This window comes from Elephantulus edwardii, unplaced genomic scaffold, assembly GCF_000299155.1.
Source record: "Elephantulus edwardii isolate Elephantulus edwardi_28Jun2011 unplaced genomic scaffold, EleEdw1.0 scaffold00070, whole genome shotgun sequence".
NCBI lineage: Eukaryota > Metazoa > Chordata > Mammalia > Macroscelidea > Macroscelididae > Elephantulus > Elephantulus edwardii.
Window position 1 is genome coordinate 13,207,539 of NW_006399820.1, and position 20,624 is coordinate 13,228,162.

Here is a 20,624-nt window from a genome sequence, read left to right on the forward strand (position 1 = left end):
TAAAGGTCCATGTGAGAAAGGCAGGGACAACACTGACACTAAAGTTAACTCCGCAATAAGGGATATACCTTTAACTTGCTGGTCTGTCTAATACTTCTCTAAATCTGAACATTCACATTGAGACAGACTAGGAAGAAGGATTGGCCATCCACTTCTGAAATAGCAGGCCTCTGAAAACCCTATGTAAAACAGAACAACCTCCAATGCAGTAGGGCAGTTATTATTTCAATAACCCTCTACTTATATTTCTTTTTTTCCAGAAGGGAAAACAAAGTATAAGAAGCTGAAAGACTTGCACAAAGTCACACAGAAACCAAGTGACAATGTCACAACCCCAATCCTCCCCCCTCAAGAGCTGTTGACATTGCTCCAGCTCCCCAGAGCCCTTTGGCTGTGGCAATAAACGTGAGAGCACTGGTTTAAATCTGGGAGTGAGGTCACATGTCTGCAATGTGTATCGGATCTTCTTTCGCTTCTGGTTTGTCTGGTCTGAGGTTCCAGCACAGTTTCAGAGCTGGGTCACATTAATATTCCTACAAACTGGCTCTGCACACTTTAAGGGCATTGGGTGGTTAAACCAACTGGACTACAACACTGGTATTTCTGTTCTTGCTTGTGCAGAACAGCCATAGCCTCAAGCAAAGCAAGGGATCAAACACAAAGGTCTCTCACTCTGGGCTCTGCTGCTTACATAAACACTCTCTGCTTTTAAACTTCTGGTTGAAATGATTCTAAGCACAGCAAATCTCAACGGTGGTACTATGTTCTCTGAGCGTAAGGTATTAAGAGAGGCATTCTTTTTTTTTTAATAATACACTTATCTTCATTGTGAAAACAATATATACACAAAACACTTTTAAAAAATCTCAAGAATTGGTTAGAGTGGATAGAACATGCTACCTGAGAATTTTTGGCTATAGCTTTCTCTAATCTGATTGGCAATTTAAGTAAGAAAATAATTTCTGCTCCATTTTGCAAGCACAAGGGATAAGCACCAATAGAGGTATAGACACAGTCTCTCAGCAAATAGCTGGTGACACGGCAAGACTTCCTACTCAGAACCAGGGCACCATGATGTCTCTCTAAAGAGGAAGTAGTAAAACTGGTACAGATTCTAATTTCAGCACTATTTGTAAGATTCTCCAGATACAAGTAGTTAAAAATCCCTTTGGAAATACAGTGGTTGTTCTTTTAGGAACAATTAAACAATTCTGAGATATTTTTCAGGGAAATAACCAGTTTTTACACTCAGATGGTGGAGCTCAGGGGTAGAATATTTGCCTTCCATGCTGGAGACTGAGGTTTGATTTTTGATCTGTGAATCTTTTGTATAACCACTATCCATCTGTCAGTGGAGGTTTAAAGGATGCTAAACAATTTTCAGCCTAACTTCAAGGCTAAGGCCGACTAGGAAGAAAGGGTTAGTGCTCTTGTTCTGATAATCAGACAGTGAAACTACACATCACAATACTTCTGTTTGCCACCAATCATGGAGATGGACCAAGACCAGGAAGCATTTCATTCTGCTTTAGTCATCACTGAGCCTGGAGTGACCTGACAGTGGCTCACAACAACAACAACATACCATCACAAGCAGTCTGCTTCTCTAAAGAACATGTGGTGTCAAAGAAAGCCAGTGACTCACCCCACAGACAACACTTCTTTTCTTACCCGTGCTCTGTAGGCATGACGACAGGCTGACTATCTTTGCAGGAGACACCTGCATGCCATGCATCCTTGCAACATGAGCAGAACTTCAGGTGGCAAGAAGGGCATTCCACCATGATGGGCTGTCCTGGGTCACTTTGTGCCACCGGGCACACCGTTTGACAGTCTGCGATGGGGCACCACGTCCGGTAGGGGTCCAGGTGAACTTCTAAAGTATAAAGAAAGAATAGGTGATGGACTTTCCATCTGTCATTCAGGCTTGAGGCTTTCTTCCTTTCCTGTGCTCTTCTCCCTACCCCCAACAATTTCTACATACTTAATTCTGTGACACTAGTTATATTCTTAAAGCTGTGAAAACATTCCCAGTAACTTTGTCCAAATAATTTAACAACTATTAGCATATACCTTCTAAGCAAAATCTCTGCTTGCCCTATCACTTGTAACCACTGATAACTTCTGGTTTCTATGTGTTTTCTTAGGGCATTCTGGTGGTATAGCCAGTAGAGAGTTTTGCTGCTAACCTCAAAGGTAATACCTCTATGGTGGTTTGAATCCACCAGTGACTATAAGAGAGAAATATGAGCAATCTTCTCCCTGTGAGATTTATAGCCTTGGAAAACCAATAGAGGGCCAGCAATGAGTTGGTTGCAACTCAACAACAATTAGAGAGAGACACATTATTCTGTTGTATATACGTATCACATTTTATATATATATATATATATATATATATCATAGCAGTGAAATGATGATGACATGGTATGTTTTCTTATTCCATATTAGTAAGATCATAAAGTGTTTGTTCTTTGGTGTCTGGCTTCCTTCTCTTGCCAGAATTATTTTTAAGGGTCTCTTCTGTTGCGGTATTGGCTTAAAAGTAGGCTTTTAAAAAGCCATTATAATTAGCCCTCTCTGGTCTCCAGCTGCTTTAACTGCAGACAAATTATCTTGCAAATCAGCATGGTTTTGCAAATTACCAACAGCTGTGGGACTAGGATAAGAGAAAGAGTCCTTCCCACACTGATCAGCAAGATTTGAGATAAGCAAGACTTGTGGAGAACAAAACTCTGGTGGTGGAGATACTGTCACATTGCTGTGGAGAAACTGACATTGCTGTAGAGAAACTGTGGCAAGGTAGAGCCTGAGGTGGCTTGCATTTGTGTTGGCCACAGTTAAAGATTTTTGCTGTTCTTGTTGGATGCTTGCAGGACAAGCTGGCTTATAACTACTCTGAGGCAATCCTTGTTGGATAATTTGGATTTGACTATTGAACTGAAACCAGACTGGACTGATTGAAGAATTGTGCCTTGAAGCTGCTGGGCTAAACCCTGCCCTTATTTTGGGTGATATTCTTTGACTTCCCAAATCTCTAAATTCCTTCCCTGATAAACCCAATTATTGGTACCATAACTATGAGTCTGTGAGTCAGGAACAAATAAACAAACCTCTTGCTGCTGCTGAGGCACATAGAGGGGCCATAGGGCTGGGCTATAGGCGCTTTATCTGCTTTTTGTTCTGGGGTGGTGAGAGGCTGTGCTATTCTTCCTCCTTCTTGCCCTTTTAGAAAGACATTACTGGTGCTGTGCCCCCTGTACCATTTCCAGCCCTTTAGACACACAGGTATCAAGACTTCATTCTCCTTATGGTTACATGGTATTTCATCGTAGATATGAACCACACTGTGTCCACTGGTGGACATTTAGGTTGTTTCCACCTTCTGTCTCTATTGAACAATGCTGCAGTGAACACTGCTGTGTAGGTTTCTGACTGAGTTCATGCTTCGTCCTTTTTTGGGAATAGACCTAGGATTGGACTGCTGAGTCTTATGTAGTTCCGTGCTTAACTGTTTGAGGAACTGACCAATTTCTGCAACAATTATACCATTTCTTTCTTTTCCTTTGTAATCCAACATTTATGGAAACAAAAGATGACCAAATGTGATGATTTCGTCTACTGGTCATTTTCATGGCCCACAAGATTTCTATCCTGGCTACATTTCTCAAAGTAGTTTCTAAAGAGATAAAGCATTTCTGCCTTTATTGAAACAATGTTTTCCCTATGCAAAGCTTGTACCTCCTAGAATATTTCTTGCCCTTCAGGGCACAATACAGGTTAAAAGTCCAAGACTCTTAAATTAATGTTTTAGATAAAAATTTAGATAGGAAGAATCTGTGGCAAATCTTTTTCACAGAAATGCTTCTGTTGTCATTATTTGCTGTTGAACTGGAATTAAATCATAGATGACCCTTCAGTGGGTTTTCAGAGGCTATCAATCACATGGGAGGAGACTGTCACGTATAGTCCTTCGAGCTGCTGATAGATTCAAACTGCTGGCCTTAGGGTTGGCAGAACAACTCCTTACCCACTAGACTACCAGAACCCACTAAAAAAACAAAATAAAACAAAACAAAAAACCACAAAAATACACCACTGTTGAATTTTCCTCTATATAGACAGGAAATTTAAATGTCAGACTAACATGTATAATGTAGATTAGCCAAGAAGTCAGGTTACTTGTCAATATAGATGGATATTTGGTTGCCCAACCTATGTGTTAAAAGAAAAATAATACCCTCTGTCATCAAGTCAATTCTGTTTTGAGGAGAGTCAATAGTGTCAGAATAGAACTGTGTGGTGACAGACTCCACAATGCTGGGTTTGAAGGAATAGATAGCCAAACCTTTCTTCCAACTGGACTACTTCAACTGGCCTCAAACTTCTAACTTTTCCGTTATCAGTGGGGCATGTTAACTATTTGTGCCACCTGGGAGGCCTATCCATGTACTAGTTATAAGTAACTGGGAAGCTGCTCTCTTGTTTTATAAGCAAAAGTTAGGACTCTCACAGACCTTGATATGAGAGCCAATGATGACATATCAGCTAAATTAAAAAGACATGTACATCTTTTGTTCATAAAGAAAATAGAATTTTGGGTAGAGGAAAAGGGAAGAGAACATCTTTATATTCAAGTACTTAGAAATCTTTTGTTGTCGTTGTTGTTGTTGAATGACAGACTCGGTGTTCTCTCTGGCTAATGTAACCTTTAAAGGAACATATCAAGTGGGGAAGAGGTGTTATTTGAGGAGTAAAGGGACTTTTTAGATCTCTGAACAAATATATATTCTAAATGTTGAACTGTTGATATTCTAGTTTCAAACCTGTAGGGCTTGTGATTTTGGAAATTTATTTGCAGCAGCAAAACAAATCCAAATGCTGTGCAACAAAGGAAATGAAGGCATTAAATAGGCGTTTTCTTTTTTAAATGAGTAATTGAGCAAACTACTAGGAGAAAGTGTTTGAAGTTTTCCAGTAAGCACTGTGTCCATTGATGTCTGAGCTGGAAAATGCATAATTGGATCTATCTGCACTGTAAGTTTTTATTCAAAACTAGTAACCTTCACTTATGAACATACACATGTTTGAAGGAAAATATTTCTACACAGACATTTATATGTGTGCCAACACTATCTATGAAGACAGGAGAGCATAAAAAGGGCAAAGTTATGAAAACTCCCTATCTATAACAAAGGCCTTGAGGGAATAAATCACTAGTACTATGGCTCAAGACACTAATCTCTGGGGACTTGTAGGGTCAACTGGCATAATATAATCCACAAAATAATGTCCTACATGCTACTCAGGTAAGAAGTAACTATGATCTTACAAGCTTTCAAGCATCCCTCTAAGATACAACCATTGTTCCTTTCCTCTCTGAAGCACAGTAAAGAAAATCAAAGATGCAGGGACATAATTGGTCTAAATATTAATGAACCACATAAACTTGAGTCTCCCCAACCCTGAGACCAAAAGAACCTAGATGGTGTCCAGCTACCACTATTGACTGTGCTAAACAGGATCACAGTAAGATGTCCTGGAATTAGTGGAAGGAAAAATGTGGGACAAAATTTAAAATCCTAAAAGATCAGGCTAACTTGTCTCAAAAAGACTGGTGGAATCCTCAAGAGTAAAGCTGTAGTATCCCTTTAGGCCTGAATCAGAATTCACACCCAAGGAGCAATTTTCAGCCAAACAGGACCATAGGAGCACCAGGAAGGTATACACTTTCTAAAACAACCAAACATATGAGGTCAAAGGGCAACATTTGTTCAGGAACAAAACCCCAAAAGCAAGAAGGGACAAATGGCAATGGTAAACACGGGGAAGAAATGTAAAGAGTGCTGCTACACTGAGGGGACTGCAACTGATGTCATGAATCAAAATGTGTATGAATTGTTGTATGGTTAACCAATCTGCTCTTCCACCCTAACCACAATAAGAACTTTAAATACATTAAATGCAAAACAAAGCCAACTAAAGACTCATTAATACCCTGCATCTTGGAGAAAGGATAGCCAAAGTGTTCCTTGGAGGCAAAGATGAAAAAGCTTCATCTCACACACTTTGGGCATATTGTTAAAAGAAGATATAGCTTGAAGAGGAACATCATGCTTGGAATGGTAGAGGATGGCCAAAAGAGAGGAAGACTTTCAATCAGATAGATAGATAAAATGACTGTAGCAATGAGGTCAAGTATGTCAGAGAGTGTAAGGATGGCATAGGATAGGACAGGGTTCAGATCTGTTGTTCATAGGGTTGTTATACGTTGTACATGACAGCATCTAACATTACAACAGTATCCTTACATATACTGTCTCATATCTACTAATTCTAGGGGAAGTGAGGTGATGAATGATGAGCCTTCGGCACAAACATGTGAGAAGGAAATCCATGATCCAAGAATCCATACAGAACTACTAAGATCCCCAGAACTCTAGGATGGGGTCCTTAGAAAAAGCCAAGAGAACAATAACCATACAGAGTATAGGATGCTGATTTTTTTATTTTACACAATTAAAGTCACCTTCCAAGTTGTTCCAAGTGCATGACAAATACCAGCTTCCACTACCAAAAAAACCAACCAAACAAAACCCAAAACAAACAAAAAACACACCCCACAAAAAACCCTCAAACATCTGTTAATGTTAATGACTTCCCCGTCAAATATCTACTTATCACCCATTCTAAACGGTTTAGAATTGTTTAGAGGTCTTTGAAAAATTTGGTAAAAAAGGATAGAAAAGTAAAGAAAAGAGAAACATGGCATCTACTACAGTTAAAATTTATCCCGTCCCTAGTGGTGGTTCTGTGATAGCATTCTCACTTCCCAGGAAACCCAGGTTCAATTCCCAGGCAATATGTTTTAAAAGTAATCACTCTGTTCTATGGGTGGAGACTTTTTTGTTGCTGCCGTGCAGATTAAGAAGAACTAGAGGAAAGACCTGGCAACATACTACTAAAAACCAGTCAATGAAAATTATATGCACTGTAAGAATCCAATATTATTGTACATGGAGTTGTCTTAAAGTCTGACTTGACAGCTGCTAACAAGAAGAACATAAAAAAAGAAAAACAACCCAGGGATCACTTTAAAAGATACAAGAATGAAACTTGTTCTCACAACTCTTGTCAATCAAAATAACTCAATACAAGTTTTGACCCACTGCTTAAAAGCAAGTAAACCAGCTTATTGAGTATCTGTGTGACAAAACAGAAGTCAAAACAACACAGGCATAGGACCAGAGGGATTTTGATGAATTCTTATAAAAAACACTATTTATGCAGTACAACTATAGCATTCTGTTAGAGGCAGGTGAAAAGTCTAAGCTACAGAAAATAGTGTTCTGGTTTATTTTTGTCCCCTATGACAAAACAAAGGAAATATGATAGCACAAGAGTTAAGCATTTGGTTGCTTATTGAAAGACAGATGTTTGAATGAATGACTCCTTAGGAGAAAGGTCTGATGATTTACTCCCATAAAGATTTCAACCTAGGAAACACTATGGAAAAATTCTTCTTTGTCACATGGGGTAGCTGTGAGATTAACTGGATTCAGAGATAATTAACAATATCACAACATGACAGCACATGCAGAATAATATGCAGAAGTGTGGAGGAAGGGGAGAAGAAAGGTATTATAGCTCTCTCTAAATCTATTACAATAGATACCCTATTTTCTCTGGATTTCATAGAAATAGCCTTTCTCTCTTTAGATTGCAGGCAAAGGCTGTTTCTTTGCTCATGCTTCAATTAGATTTATAATTATTTTTGTGCTTCAATATACCTAATACTGTGATAAAATGCTCCCTAATCATTTAAAGCAGTAATTTCTCCATTTTTCAAAAGCAAAGCATACTACTGTGAAAATAATTGCATCAGAATTGCCTTGTACAGGAATTGCTTCATTTTCAATTGCCTTGTATAGGAATTTATTTTACATTCTCTTCTCAGTGTTCTATCCAACAACTATGCCCGGAACAATAAAACCAATTAGCATTAGTTCTAGTATTGAAAGTATGGCATGTTCTATACTATTGTTATGTTGTTGTTGTTGTTGTTGTTGTCGTTATGTGCCATCAAGTCGCTTGTGACTCATAGCAACCCTATGTACAACAGCCCTAAACCCTGCTCTATCCTGTGCCAATCTCACTGCCTCTGACACACCCATCCCGATTACCCCAGTCACTGAATCAATCCACCTCACAGAGGGTCTTCCCCTTCTGCCCTGTCCCTCCACCCTCCCAAGCATGATGTCCCTCTCTAAGGACCTCTCCCTCCTTACAATATGTCCAAATAGGCTGTCAAACTGAAACTGACTCATAGCTAAACCTCCAGCAGGTATTCAGAGGCTGTAAATTGCATGGAAAGAGACTGTCCATCTTTCTCCCATAGATCAGCTAGTGGTGATCTATGCTACACTATCTCAACTGGAATCTCAAGCAAGAGTCTCTACATTTGGAAAGATACAAATTGGAAAAAAAAATATTCAACATGAAACTTCCATGAAAGTTTCAACATGAAATTTCCTTTATAAAAAAAAAAGGCAATAATACAAAAAACTTCCAATATTAGAAGGGACAATAGCTATCTCTTTAGAAACTCCACTGTGCCTCCTAAACTAATATCCATTTTGCTTCCTATTTTATCCCAATCTTTGGATGAGTGATCTAGTCACACATTCTCATTCCTCTCCACTCATCTGCTAAGTCTCAATTCTTAGGCTTAAATGTTAACCTATTAAAAAATTACTCTAAAAGTTATCACTGGCACCTCTGTAGTCATATGCAGCAAATACATCTCAATCGATCTTATATTCATTCTAGCTGGATTAGGAAGAAGCCATGGCCAAGGGATAATACTGCTGATGTCAGATGGATCTTAGACGAAAATAGAGGATAAAAGATGTTTATCTGTGTTTAATTGACTGTGCAAAGGAATTTGACTGCATGGATCATGACAAATAGCTAACATTGAGAAGAATGAGAATCCCAGAATATTTAAGCATGTGTATATAAAACCCACACTGGAAAATAAAACCCAAACTGGAATTTTGAAATGCTGAAATGCTTGGCTTTGCCTTCAGACTGAGGGCTAGTGTGTTGTGAGTGGGTTTTATGCTAGAAGTTGTGATGGCCTCTCGCATCTCAAAGAGGGACAGGTATGGAATGCTCGGTGCTCTTAGGCCTTTTTTTTCATCCCAAGTGGGTGTCAGTAGATGGGACTTGCCAGATGAACTGGGGGTGATTTTAATCTGCATCCCTCAGACCCACTTTTAATTGTTTTTTGGTCAAACATTCTTCTAGGTGGTATAGCACCGGTCGGTCGAATTGTTGTACAGAGGTAACCTGTGGTTGCTGTGATGCTGAACAGTGTGACCCTGATGTGCCAAATGTGATTCTGGTCACCCATGGCAGACAATGTTTGGTGGAGCACCCAATTTAAACAAGCCTGGAAGCAGGAGTGGCATCCACTTCCAAAATAGCTTGCCTCTGGAAAACCTATGAACTTGGAGAAGCAAAGAAAATTATACAGATGTGCAGGTCTTTCATTCATCGGGTCATTATATGTCATCTACAATTTGAAGGCATTTAACAACAACAACAACATATAAAATCCATATCTAGACCAAGAAGTTTTTGTCTGAGTTTAGCAAGACCACACTGCATGGTTTTAAATTGAGAAAGGAAAAGTGTGCATAAAGGTTGCATCCTTTCTACATAACTACTCAATTTGTACACAGATCAGTAATTTGAGAAGCTTGCCTATATGATGGAAAAATGTGACATAAGGATTGGAGAAAGACTCATCCATAACCTATGTTAAACACATAATACAACATTTCTTGCTAAAAGTGAAGAAGATTTAAAATACTTGTTGCAGAAGATCAAAGATTGTAGCCTTCTATATGGATTACATTTTAACATCAAGAAAACAAAAACCCTCACCATTGGATCATTAGGTAACATTGTGACAGACAGAGAAATTACTGAAGTTGTCAAAAATGACATTTTACTTGGATTCACAATCACACCCAAGGTAACAGCAGTCAAGAAATCAATAGATGTTGGAAACATTGGGGAAAATGGGCTGTCAAGGACCTCTCCAAAATGTTACAGTGTAAGTATGTCAGCTTAAAGACTACATGCTCCTGATGCAAGCCATGGTACTTTCAATAATTTCCTACACATCTGAAAAGTTGGACAATGAATAAGGACAACAGAAGAAGAATTCAATTATGCCTCTGAATTGTGATGATGGACAAGAGTACTGAATAGACAGTCAAAACGACAAACAAGTCTGTCTTAGTGAAAACGCAAGCAGTGTTCCTTAGAGGCAAAGATAGTGAAATTAATCTCACATAGCTTGTGTGTGTTGTCAGGATGGAAAAGGACATCATGCTGTGAAAGGTAGAGAGAGAAAAAGACAAAGACTTTCAACAAGATGAACTGCCATTGTGACAGTAACAATGGGCTTGAGCATTTCAGAGATTGTGAGGAAGGAATAGGTTAAGGCAAGGTTCAGATCTTATTTTCATAGGGTCTCTATGAGCCATAGTCAACTCTATGGAAACTAAGAACATCTTATATCCGATATTCTTCTTGGAATTTTCTCTTCCATTTGAAAGCCACAACCATCTCTTTTATTTTCTTCCCACAATCTTCCTTTCTCTGTAAGACTATCTCTTAAAACATAATCTGAGATCACTCTCCTATTTTACTTATTTATTGAACTGAAGCCATGACTAAACCTTAACTCTCAATTTAATTTAAATTTCAAACTTCTTCAGGCCTGACCTCTGGACATTATAAGACTGTATATTAGGAAAATGCCCATTATTCTTTCAATAAAAAACCTTAGAGATGCAATGATGAAAAATCAAGTTATTGCTCCTCAGAATTCTCACAGTAGAAGGAGGGGAGTCGGGGCAAATGTCAAAATCAAACCCATTGCCATCAAGTTGATTCAAAGTCATAACTATCCTCCAACAGGTTTCCAAGTCTTCTGACTAAAGACTGCTTGTCTTTCTCCCACAGAGCAGTTGGTAGATTTGAATTATCTAACTGTTGGTTAGCACTAGAACACATTATGCACACTATGCCACCAAGTTTTCTTTAAAAAGAAGAAAGGAAAATTTAGAAAAAATAAGATATCTAAAAATCAAATGATCTGAAAAGGCAGGGAAATGGTGGACATGGCTCAATCATGATAAAACACCTAAAAATCAAATGATCTGGAAAGACAGGGTAATGGTGGACATGGCTCTATGGAGATTAACTTTATAAAACACAATGGATGAGAATTATTATACAAAATACAATATGGATGAGGTATTGCATGAAACACAGTATATACAAATTTGTATGCAAACCAATATAAAATAAAAATTTCAAAAAAATCATATAAGCAATGTAATAAATAGTCTATCTCACAAGAGAGCAGAAATGAAATTATTAAAAATATCAGTTACTAGCTCTTAAAGATGGTAAGGATATTAAATCATTATATAAAGAAATGTTTTGTTTTGATTTACTTACAGGTTCTTTAAAAAAATTCAAGTTTCCACAATAAAGTTTCCCTTTTTAACTATAAGTATTTAATTAGAAAGTGAAACTTGCCCCTACTAATTTCAGGATAAAGTGGAAAACACATGCTGAGATTAAACACAATGGATTGTTAGAAAAAGCTAGAAAACCAAATAGCATAAGATTTAAAAACAAACTAAAAAAACTCAATGTAATTCCTGAAGTAGCAACTCTATTATCTGGCCAACATCTGGAAAGCATACCAAGGAGAAGTGGTGGCTGAGCAGTCAAATTCTTGATGGCCATGCAGGAGATCTAGGTTTGATTCCCAGTCAATGCATCTGTTTCATTGCAGCTACCACCAACTGCATCAGTGGAGTCTTAAGTGTTGCTATAAGGTGGAACAGATTTCAGTGGAGCCTCCAGATGACCTGAAAGGAATTTGAGAGGAAGTGGAATTCCCACTGGCTCTATTGTTTTTATTTTTATTACTGGGAATTCCACACTACAGCCTGGATTTGGGCTGTTATTGTTGTTGTTATGTGCCACTGAGTCACCTGCAACCCTAGATACAGCAGCTCTGAAGCCTGCCCTATAAGCTGAGCCACTCTCACTAATTCCAACACACCATTGAACTAGTTACTATTTCAATCCATCTCATCCAGGTTCTTCTCCTGCACAGTCCCTCTACCCTTCCAAGCATGATGTCCTTCTCCAAGGATGGATCTCTCCTGACCACGTGCCTAAAGTAGGTGAGATGGCATTGCAAAATCCTAGCCTCCAATGAGAAATTTTGTTTCACCCTCTCCAAGACATACTTCTCCAGCACCACAATTCCAAGGCACCGATTTTTCTTCTGTCCATCTTCGTTATTATCCAGCACTCTAATACATAGCAAGTAACTGCAAAGATCATGGCCTGGATTAGGTGCACCTTAGTCTCTAGACTGACATCACTGCTTTTCAAAACTCTGGAGAGATCCCTAACAGCAGATTTTCCTGATGCAATTTATCTTTTGATTTCCTGACTGCTAGTGCTAAAAGTGTTGACTGTGGAGCCAAGCAAGCTGTAATTGTTAACAACCTCAATCTCTTCTCCATCTCTCATAGTACTGCCAATTGGCTTGTGGTGAGCTTCTATCCATATTGAAGACTATAGTCCTTGACCTTCTGCAGCAAGTGCTTCAGGTCCTCCTTAGCTTCAGCAAGCAAGTTTGTGTCATCCGCAAAATGTAGGCTGTTGATGAGTCTTCCTCCAATCCTGATGCCACATTCCTCCTCATAAATGTACAATTACACAACACTTTAAGGTTGAGTTTCTTTTCTTCAAGTACTCATCCCAAAGGAAAATTATTTAATACACAGTCAACTACTTTTTTCTACATGACCAGTGATGGAAAAGTGTTAGTAAGCTTTGAGATGGTGAGTTAGGGAATTCAGAAAAAAGGAAATCAGAAATTTGTTTAAGCCAACTGTCAGTTAACAGTATCCTTAAAATTTTTTATGACCAAGAAGGTATTGATTGTGACATAAATACAGCTCACATAGACAAATCACAGCCTTGAATTGAAATTTACTCATAAAACATCAAATGGTTTTTGCAAGTCTCATAACTATCTGATCTCATGACTATCTGCTTCATGTAAATTATGCAAGTCAGGAAATGCTATTTAAAACTGTTTCTCACTTCTGTATTCTGACAATTATTGGAAAACAGAAACATTCTGAGAAAACGGCATGACCGTATGTGACCACAGGGGCTGTTTATAGTTTAGAGAAAATGAATTCAAGATGCTCAATTCACCCACCCGAGGCCATCCGTATAATAGATGTGGTCTCTGCTTTTTTATACTATTGAATCTTCTCTCAACTAACCTGGAGGTTTTCCTGCCATTCTCACCAACCACTGTAAGGCTGTGCCAAAAAGGGATGATGTGCGTTTTTTTAAATATTAAGTGGTTGTTTGTTGTTGTTACTAGGTGCTGTTAAGTCAAGTACAACTCAGAGTGACCCCTATGAACAGTAGATCTGAACCATGTCCTATGTTGTGCCAAATTCACAATCTCTGACATACTTGAGCCTATTGTTGTAGGCACTGTGTCACTCCATCTGGTTGAGGGTCTTACTCTCTTGTTATTATGGGAACCACTATATACACAAGCTAATTTAATTGCCAACAAAAAGAAAATAGTGCTTTAACTTTTATGACCCAATGCATTGCCAATTCTGCTTTCTGTTAATTTTCTTTCTGGTATGTCAAAGACCAAAGGTCTTGTGCAGCTGCTTAACATGCCCTTAAAATCAACAGGATGAACCCAATGGAGGGTCATGATGGTGAGTTGTTTTTGTTTTGTTTTGTGTTTTGTAAATATACCCAGAGGTGGCCATCAGAAGAAATGCTGTCACACTAGCTGAAGAATATTACAGAACTAGAATATTTATCAAGACAGTGAAAGAAAAATGTGGAATAGAACTTCCAATTCTCAGAGAATTCTGATTTATTAGAGCCACTGAAACTAGAAGAATCCCCCAGACTATTGTCCTGAGATGTTCTTTAATCCTGGAGGTGACTCACTGATTCCAGACTTCTTGGAGGCATCAAAGCTGGACAAACCACAGAAAAGATTGCCCTCAGATAGTCTAAAACCAAAAGAGGGAATAAAATGTGCAATAATAAATGAATAAAAATTAAACAAATAAAAAAAGAACAACTTCTAGAGTCTTCTTAAAACCAAACAATTGTCTAACTTAATAATGTCTACACATAATGCTCAATGACATTATATTCTTCGTATTATCTTAACATTCTCATTCTCTCTGGTCTAGATTTTTCACTCTTAATAACTTGAGCTCCTGTCCCTTATACTTTTCATCTTTGCTATAGACTAACTGTGGTTCCTTTGGTATCGTACAGAATTTTTTTTTTTTAAAGAGTGCAGTACTCAAGGGTGATATTCTTCACCTTGGGAGCTATTTTAATTGCTGTTTAGTTCAAAGGTAACTTTAGGAGTCAGTGTCACCTAAAGATTTTTTGTTTGATAAGCAAATTCATTTAACATTGTGCCTCTGATTTGTTGTTGTTCATCGCTGTCAAGTAGGATCCCTTGACCAAAAGCTGACCCTCCAGGCTATTTTCAGAGGCTATAAATCACACAGGAGGAGACTGTGTATCTTTCTCGCAAGGAGTAGCTAGTGGTTATCAATTACTTGCCTTTGGATTGGCACCCCGACTTCTTATCCAATGGCCTACTAGCCATTGTCCCACTGGCCTTTCATTGGCTGTTGTTACTGTTGTGTACCACAGAGTAGAAATCAACTTACAGCTGACCCTCCAGCAGGTTTTCAGAGACAGTTAATCTCACAGGAGGAGATTGCCCATCCTTCTCCCATGGAGCAGCTGGAGGCCTCAAACCGCATACCTTCGGGATTGTAGCGCAGCTTCCTGCCACTAGGGCCACCTGAGCTCCTCCATCTTAGACTATCCTCACAATCACTGCTGTGTTTGAAGCCATGGTTGCAGTCACTGTTACATCTATCTCATTGAAGATCTTCCTTTTCCCCCCAAACTAATCCTCCACTTTATCAAGCAAGATGAACAGTTTTATCATCTTTAAATGATAATATGACAAACGTATGTGAGACCAAACATCACCATCTTTGCTTCTAAGATGCATTTTGGCTGCATTTCTCCCAAGACATATTTTATTCTTTTCACAATCTCTGATATAATCAATATTCACCACCAACGTCATAATTCAAGGCATGAATTATTCTTTGGTCTCTCTTATTCATTGTCCAGCCATTATATGCTTATGCTGTTAGGTTCCATCAAATTAAGGATGACTCATACATATGAACAACAGATCAAAATCTTGCTCCACTCTGCGCTACTCTCACAATCTCCACCATGCTCAAGCATATTGTTGTAGTCATTGTGTTAATCTATCTCACTGAAGATCTTTCTTTCATTGCCTCTCCACTTTTGATGTCTTTTTTCCAAGGACTGGCCCCTCCTGACAACATGCCCAAAGAATGTGACACAATATTTCACTATCTTTGCCTCCAAAGAGCACGTTTCCTCCTAGACAGATTGAGTTATTGTTTTGAGACTCAATGGCTACTCAATAATCTTCTCCAAAACCACAATTTAAAAGCATAAATTCTTCTGTATTTCTTATTCATTGTCCAACTTTCAGATAAATAGGAAGAAGATAAAAGTATGACCCAGATGCATCTTAGTCTTTAAACTGACATCTTTGCTCTTCAGCACTTTAGAGAAGTCTTTAACAGCAGGTTTTTCCAACGCAATACATCTTGATATCTTGACTGCTATTAACTTGAGTGTTGATTGTGGATCCAAGTAAAATGAAATCATTGCCAAATTCACTCTTTTCCCCCCATCTATCATGTTGTCCATTGGCCAGTTGTGAAGATCTTTATTTTCTTGATGTTGAGATGTAATCCATATTAAAGACTATATAGTCTTTGATTTATTAAGTGATTGAAAATATTATGGCTTAGATTAGATACAATTTAGTCCTCATAGTGATAAAAGAAATTATCAATCTTCAGAAAGTATTACTTTACATTTTTATTACTGGCCAACAAATACCACAAGGAACAGAATATCACTAAACTATATATGCAGAGATTTCATACACACACACACACACATTTACTAAAACTGACAATTACAATATCAACAACCACAACAAAAGAGTGATCAACAACATAAAGAACTGGTGAGTGAGACAGAAGAAGTGTGACGTTGAGGAGAAAGGATTTTTTTCATCTGAAAGCACAGAAGAATTTAGGAAGGAAACCCTAGGCTTAGTCATTCTTTTACCAAAAGACACAAGAAAAGCAAGCTCAAAATAATAAGGGGTGGCGGGAGGAAGAAACCACTCAAGATAAGAATGGACTTGTGACTAGGAATTAAGAAGTGGAGGATGACTAATAAGAGATGAGAGGCATTGGGGGGGGGGAAGGCTAAATGTCTCCTTTTGTTGAAGTCATGAAGTACTACAAAGAAACAAAAACACCAAGAAGAACCAAATAATTGCATAGTGCACTGGGACAGATGAAACTTTAATGCTAAGATACTTTAAACAAAGTGGGGAAGCATTTAACCATGGACAAATAGAGAAGATTGAGATGAACTATATAATAAATGTTAAGACTAAATAAAACTTCCAGAAAATCCCCAGAACCAATGTATTCCTATGAAAAATGGAACAGTGGTTGGAAGCAACAGCTAGGATGGTGTAGGGTCCCTGACAGAAAGTCATGGATAGATAGTACATATATAGGTACATACTGAATGAATGAATGGTGTAAAGTGAACATAGCAAAGGTGTAAACAAATTTGTTTATTTCTATTTTTACCTCAGCTTTCTACAAAGAACAATATCACCTTTAAGCTATTTAATAAGAATTTCTAACTACTACTTTAGGTGGAGAAAAAAACTGAAGATGTCAATTATTTCACTTTACTTGGTGGATCCACCACAGTCAACACCTGTGGTTCGAGCAGTCAAGAAATCAAAAGATTAATCAGAACTGGCTTTGACAAGCACTGTGGCATTTGGACAAGAACAAACTGGGAGGAGGGTAGAGAGAATAGTGCAACAATGAATGAATGGAAACCCAAAATCTCTGTAAATGTTTATGAAAATTAATAAAATATAATTATAGAAAAAAAAAGAAATCAAAAGATGAGTCAGACTGGAAAAATACATTATCAGGGACCTCTTAATGTACAGAGCAATGATGCTAGTTTAAAGAACAAGGTTTGCCAGATCCAACTCATGGTCCTTCTGATTACTTGCTATGCATCTGAAAGTTAGACAATGGCTAAAGATGACAGAAGATGTGATGCCTCTGAATTATGGTATTGGAGCAGAGTATTGACTATTCCATGGTCTGTCAAGAGAACAGTTTATCCTGGAGCAAGTAAAAACAGGGTGCTCCTTGGAGGCAAGAAAGGTGAAACTGTCTCACATACTTGGGACATGTTGTTCTGAGGGGCCAGTCCTTGGAGAAGCACATGTTTTGAAAGGTCAACAAAATGGATTGACACGTGACTGTAACAGTGGAATATATTAGAGATGGTGAGGAAGGCACTGATAGGGCAAGGTTCAGATCCATTGTTCCTATGCGCAACATTTGATTCAACACTACTACACATAACAACTACTATATAGGTCAGTGGATGGAGCAAACGGTTTGCTCTTATCTACAATCCCAAAAGCTGGTAGTTTGAATCCACCCAGCAACAATATAGAAAATAATGCTCCCAATCGGTTTCCATAAAGATTACAGGCAAAAAACAAACAAACAAACAAACAAAAAAAACAATTCCATGAAATTCAGTCATGATCTATAACATAAAGGTCAACATGAGTTATTACTGACTCAAGAAAAAGGAGGAGTTTGATGTCTTTAAAAAAAAAATAACAAGCAAGCAAATAATCTGGTAACAGGAACTTTGTAGAAAAGAGGTTAAAGAATTTGGCTGTTAACTGACAGCTCAGTGGTTTGAACTCAGCAGGAGCTTCCATGGAAGAAAGATAAAAAGACAAACAATCATAATATTTATAGCCTCAGAAATCCTATGAGGCAAAGCAGACAAATTCACTTACAAAAGAACTGAAGCAATTCATAGTTACAATAAGCAAAATAAGGTTACTAAATAGGAAGAGTACTTAAGGATTAAGATAGCTAGATTGAACTCAATTTCCAAAAAAACTATTAAGGATAAAAAAGATTCTGAAAATAAAGGACAAGGAAAATTCTTGCATTAATCATCAGGCATGTGCTTTGACAACCATTAGAAAGGATAGCAGTGATCACTAACATATGTTAAACTAGGCACTGCCTTTTCTTTGTTAACTTTGGAAGCCTAACACAGAAAGGGAAAGCCATGAACAAAATAGTAGCCAATAGAAAACTCCCAGACAGAAAGTGGATTCACAGGTTGACCAGTCAATGCCAAATGGGGTTTCTCTGCTTTGTGTAAGTAATGCAAACACTCCGTCCTATTCCTAGTCACAACACTTTTCTTCCTCATATTCAAATAAAGACACAGAAGGCAAGTTCATCAAATGTGTAACTAACAGAAAGCTGAGGACAATTACCACACAGGGTGATAAAGTCTGAGGACCAAGTCGAATGTAAACTTTCACCCAAACCACAATATAAACAGAGAAAAGAATTTGATAGGCAATAAAAACTGGACAAAACTAAAAATAATTTCTGAATGTACAGGGCTGTCTCTAATCAGTTTCTACATTTTTCCAGAACAATGCTAATTTCTACAATTTAGCCAATGAAATATGATTTCCACCAGTTCATTTATCCCATGCACAATATTAAAATCAGCTGCTCTTGAGTATATCTCAACACATGGTATCTCCTATATGTTGATTTTTTTGGCAGTTTGGTTATTGCTGTTATGTATTTTCAAGTCTTAATTATGTAAATGTAAATTTATTAATGTAAACTTACTCTTAGTTGGAATGCCTATTTTCCAAAAATAATTTACTTTTATAAGGGATGACAATGCAGAATTATGTGATTATAAATGGTCTTTTAAAAATTGTCAGAAAGGAAATCTCTCAAAATTTAATATACTTCAATATTTTATGACAGCTTAATGTCTAACATCAATTATATTTAAAACATAGAGTTTAATTTTATTACAGATAAGGACGCTTAAACATAGTCTGAGTGCTACAAGAGAGAGAAGTCTATCCAATTTCTCAGTTTCTTTCTCGATAAAAGAACAACTGTAAAAGCAGTTGTTAATTCATAGAATCCAGAAGGGAGCATCTGCCTAGAATTCCTCGATTGTTGTCATTATGGTCTGTTACTGAGTCGGAACCAACTCATGGCTGATCCTCCAGCAGGTTTTCAGACACTTAAGTCACATGAGAAGTGACTGCTCATCTTTCAATTGTGGAGTAGCTGGTGGATTTGAACTGCCTATGTTTGTATTGGCAGCACAAATCTTTAGCACTAAGCCAGCAGAGTTTGAAGTCATTAAAAAAAAGAAGTTAAATTCCTTGTGTGAATAAAAGTACTGAATTTTTTTTTTTAAGTTTTTCTGGCTACATGTTTGTTCAACAAAAAACGATTCCCTCCAACTTGACTGAGGTGGTTGACCACGTCCACGACCAAATCTGCCTCTAAACTGGAATTCAGTTGCTGACCCAGCCCCAGCCTGGGCTTTCTTGTCGGCACCAGGAGGCACTGCGGTCCGTCTGTACGTGTCTCCGTCAGCCTTCCCTCGAGTCAATCTTGCAGGTCGTTCACCTTCCAGACCTTTCGGTCATGGCCTGCCAGTCTCAGGACGGCTGTGGCGCAAGGTGGCAGGAACAATCTCAGGGGGAAGATGGAGGTAATCATGTAGATATTGAATACTCTCGTTGGGAAGGTAACAGTAGAAATGTCTCCAGGTGAACGGCTTCTTCATGTAACCTCTGTCTTGAGACTGCATGGCCTTCATGACATGAAGGTTGGGCACGTTTTCATCTGCCAGTTCAGGGTGCTTTGGCATGTAGACATCCTTCTTGGCCACCATCACCCCCTCCTTAAAAAGGAGTTCATATATGGCAATCCGGTTCTTCTTGGGCAACAACATCGGGACAGTGGATGTGTCCGGAGCCAGGACTGGAAAGGAAAGAGCATGTGCCGCCCAGATGAACTTTTAATAGATTAGAGTGGAGTTATGTAAGACCATTCAAAAAAGGTAGGTGGTACCAAGCTCTACGCAGAGCTAACATGTTACCATGTCTAATGATAATTATGGTTGGCTACCACAAGAACCTCAAAAAGTCAGATCACAAATTGCCCCTAACAATCCACTGAGGCAGCACCTCCGTGGTCAGCAGATTCATAAGGTCTTATTCCATAATGTTCTCATGTGTCCCTGACCAAGTTGAATCCTACTGAAAAGACAGATTTAGTTCTAGCGACAGTAAGGCAATTATACTAGTTATTATTTTTTTTTTATTTAGGTTGTTTATTTTTCATTTCAATGAACATCTACAGAGATTTTGGGATTCCATTCATTCACTGTTGCACCCTTCTCCCCGC

At 38.1% G+C, this 20,624-nt stretch overlaps 1 protein-coding gene across 1 annotated transcript in view; it reads right to left on the reverse strand.

The window, feature by feature from the left end:
• Positions 1 to 20,624, reverse strand: part of RNF144B (ring finger protein 144B) — an 89,785-nt gene that overhangs the window by 12,787 nt on the left and 56,374 nt on the right. Inside the window, exon 4 of the mRNA XM_006888662.1 lies at positions 1,672 to 1,876. Within this exon, the coding sequence (XP_006888724.1) occupies positions 1,672 to 1,876 (205 nt within the window). The remainder of the gene's footprint in view (positions 1 to 1,671; positions 1,877 to 20,624) is intronic.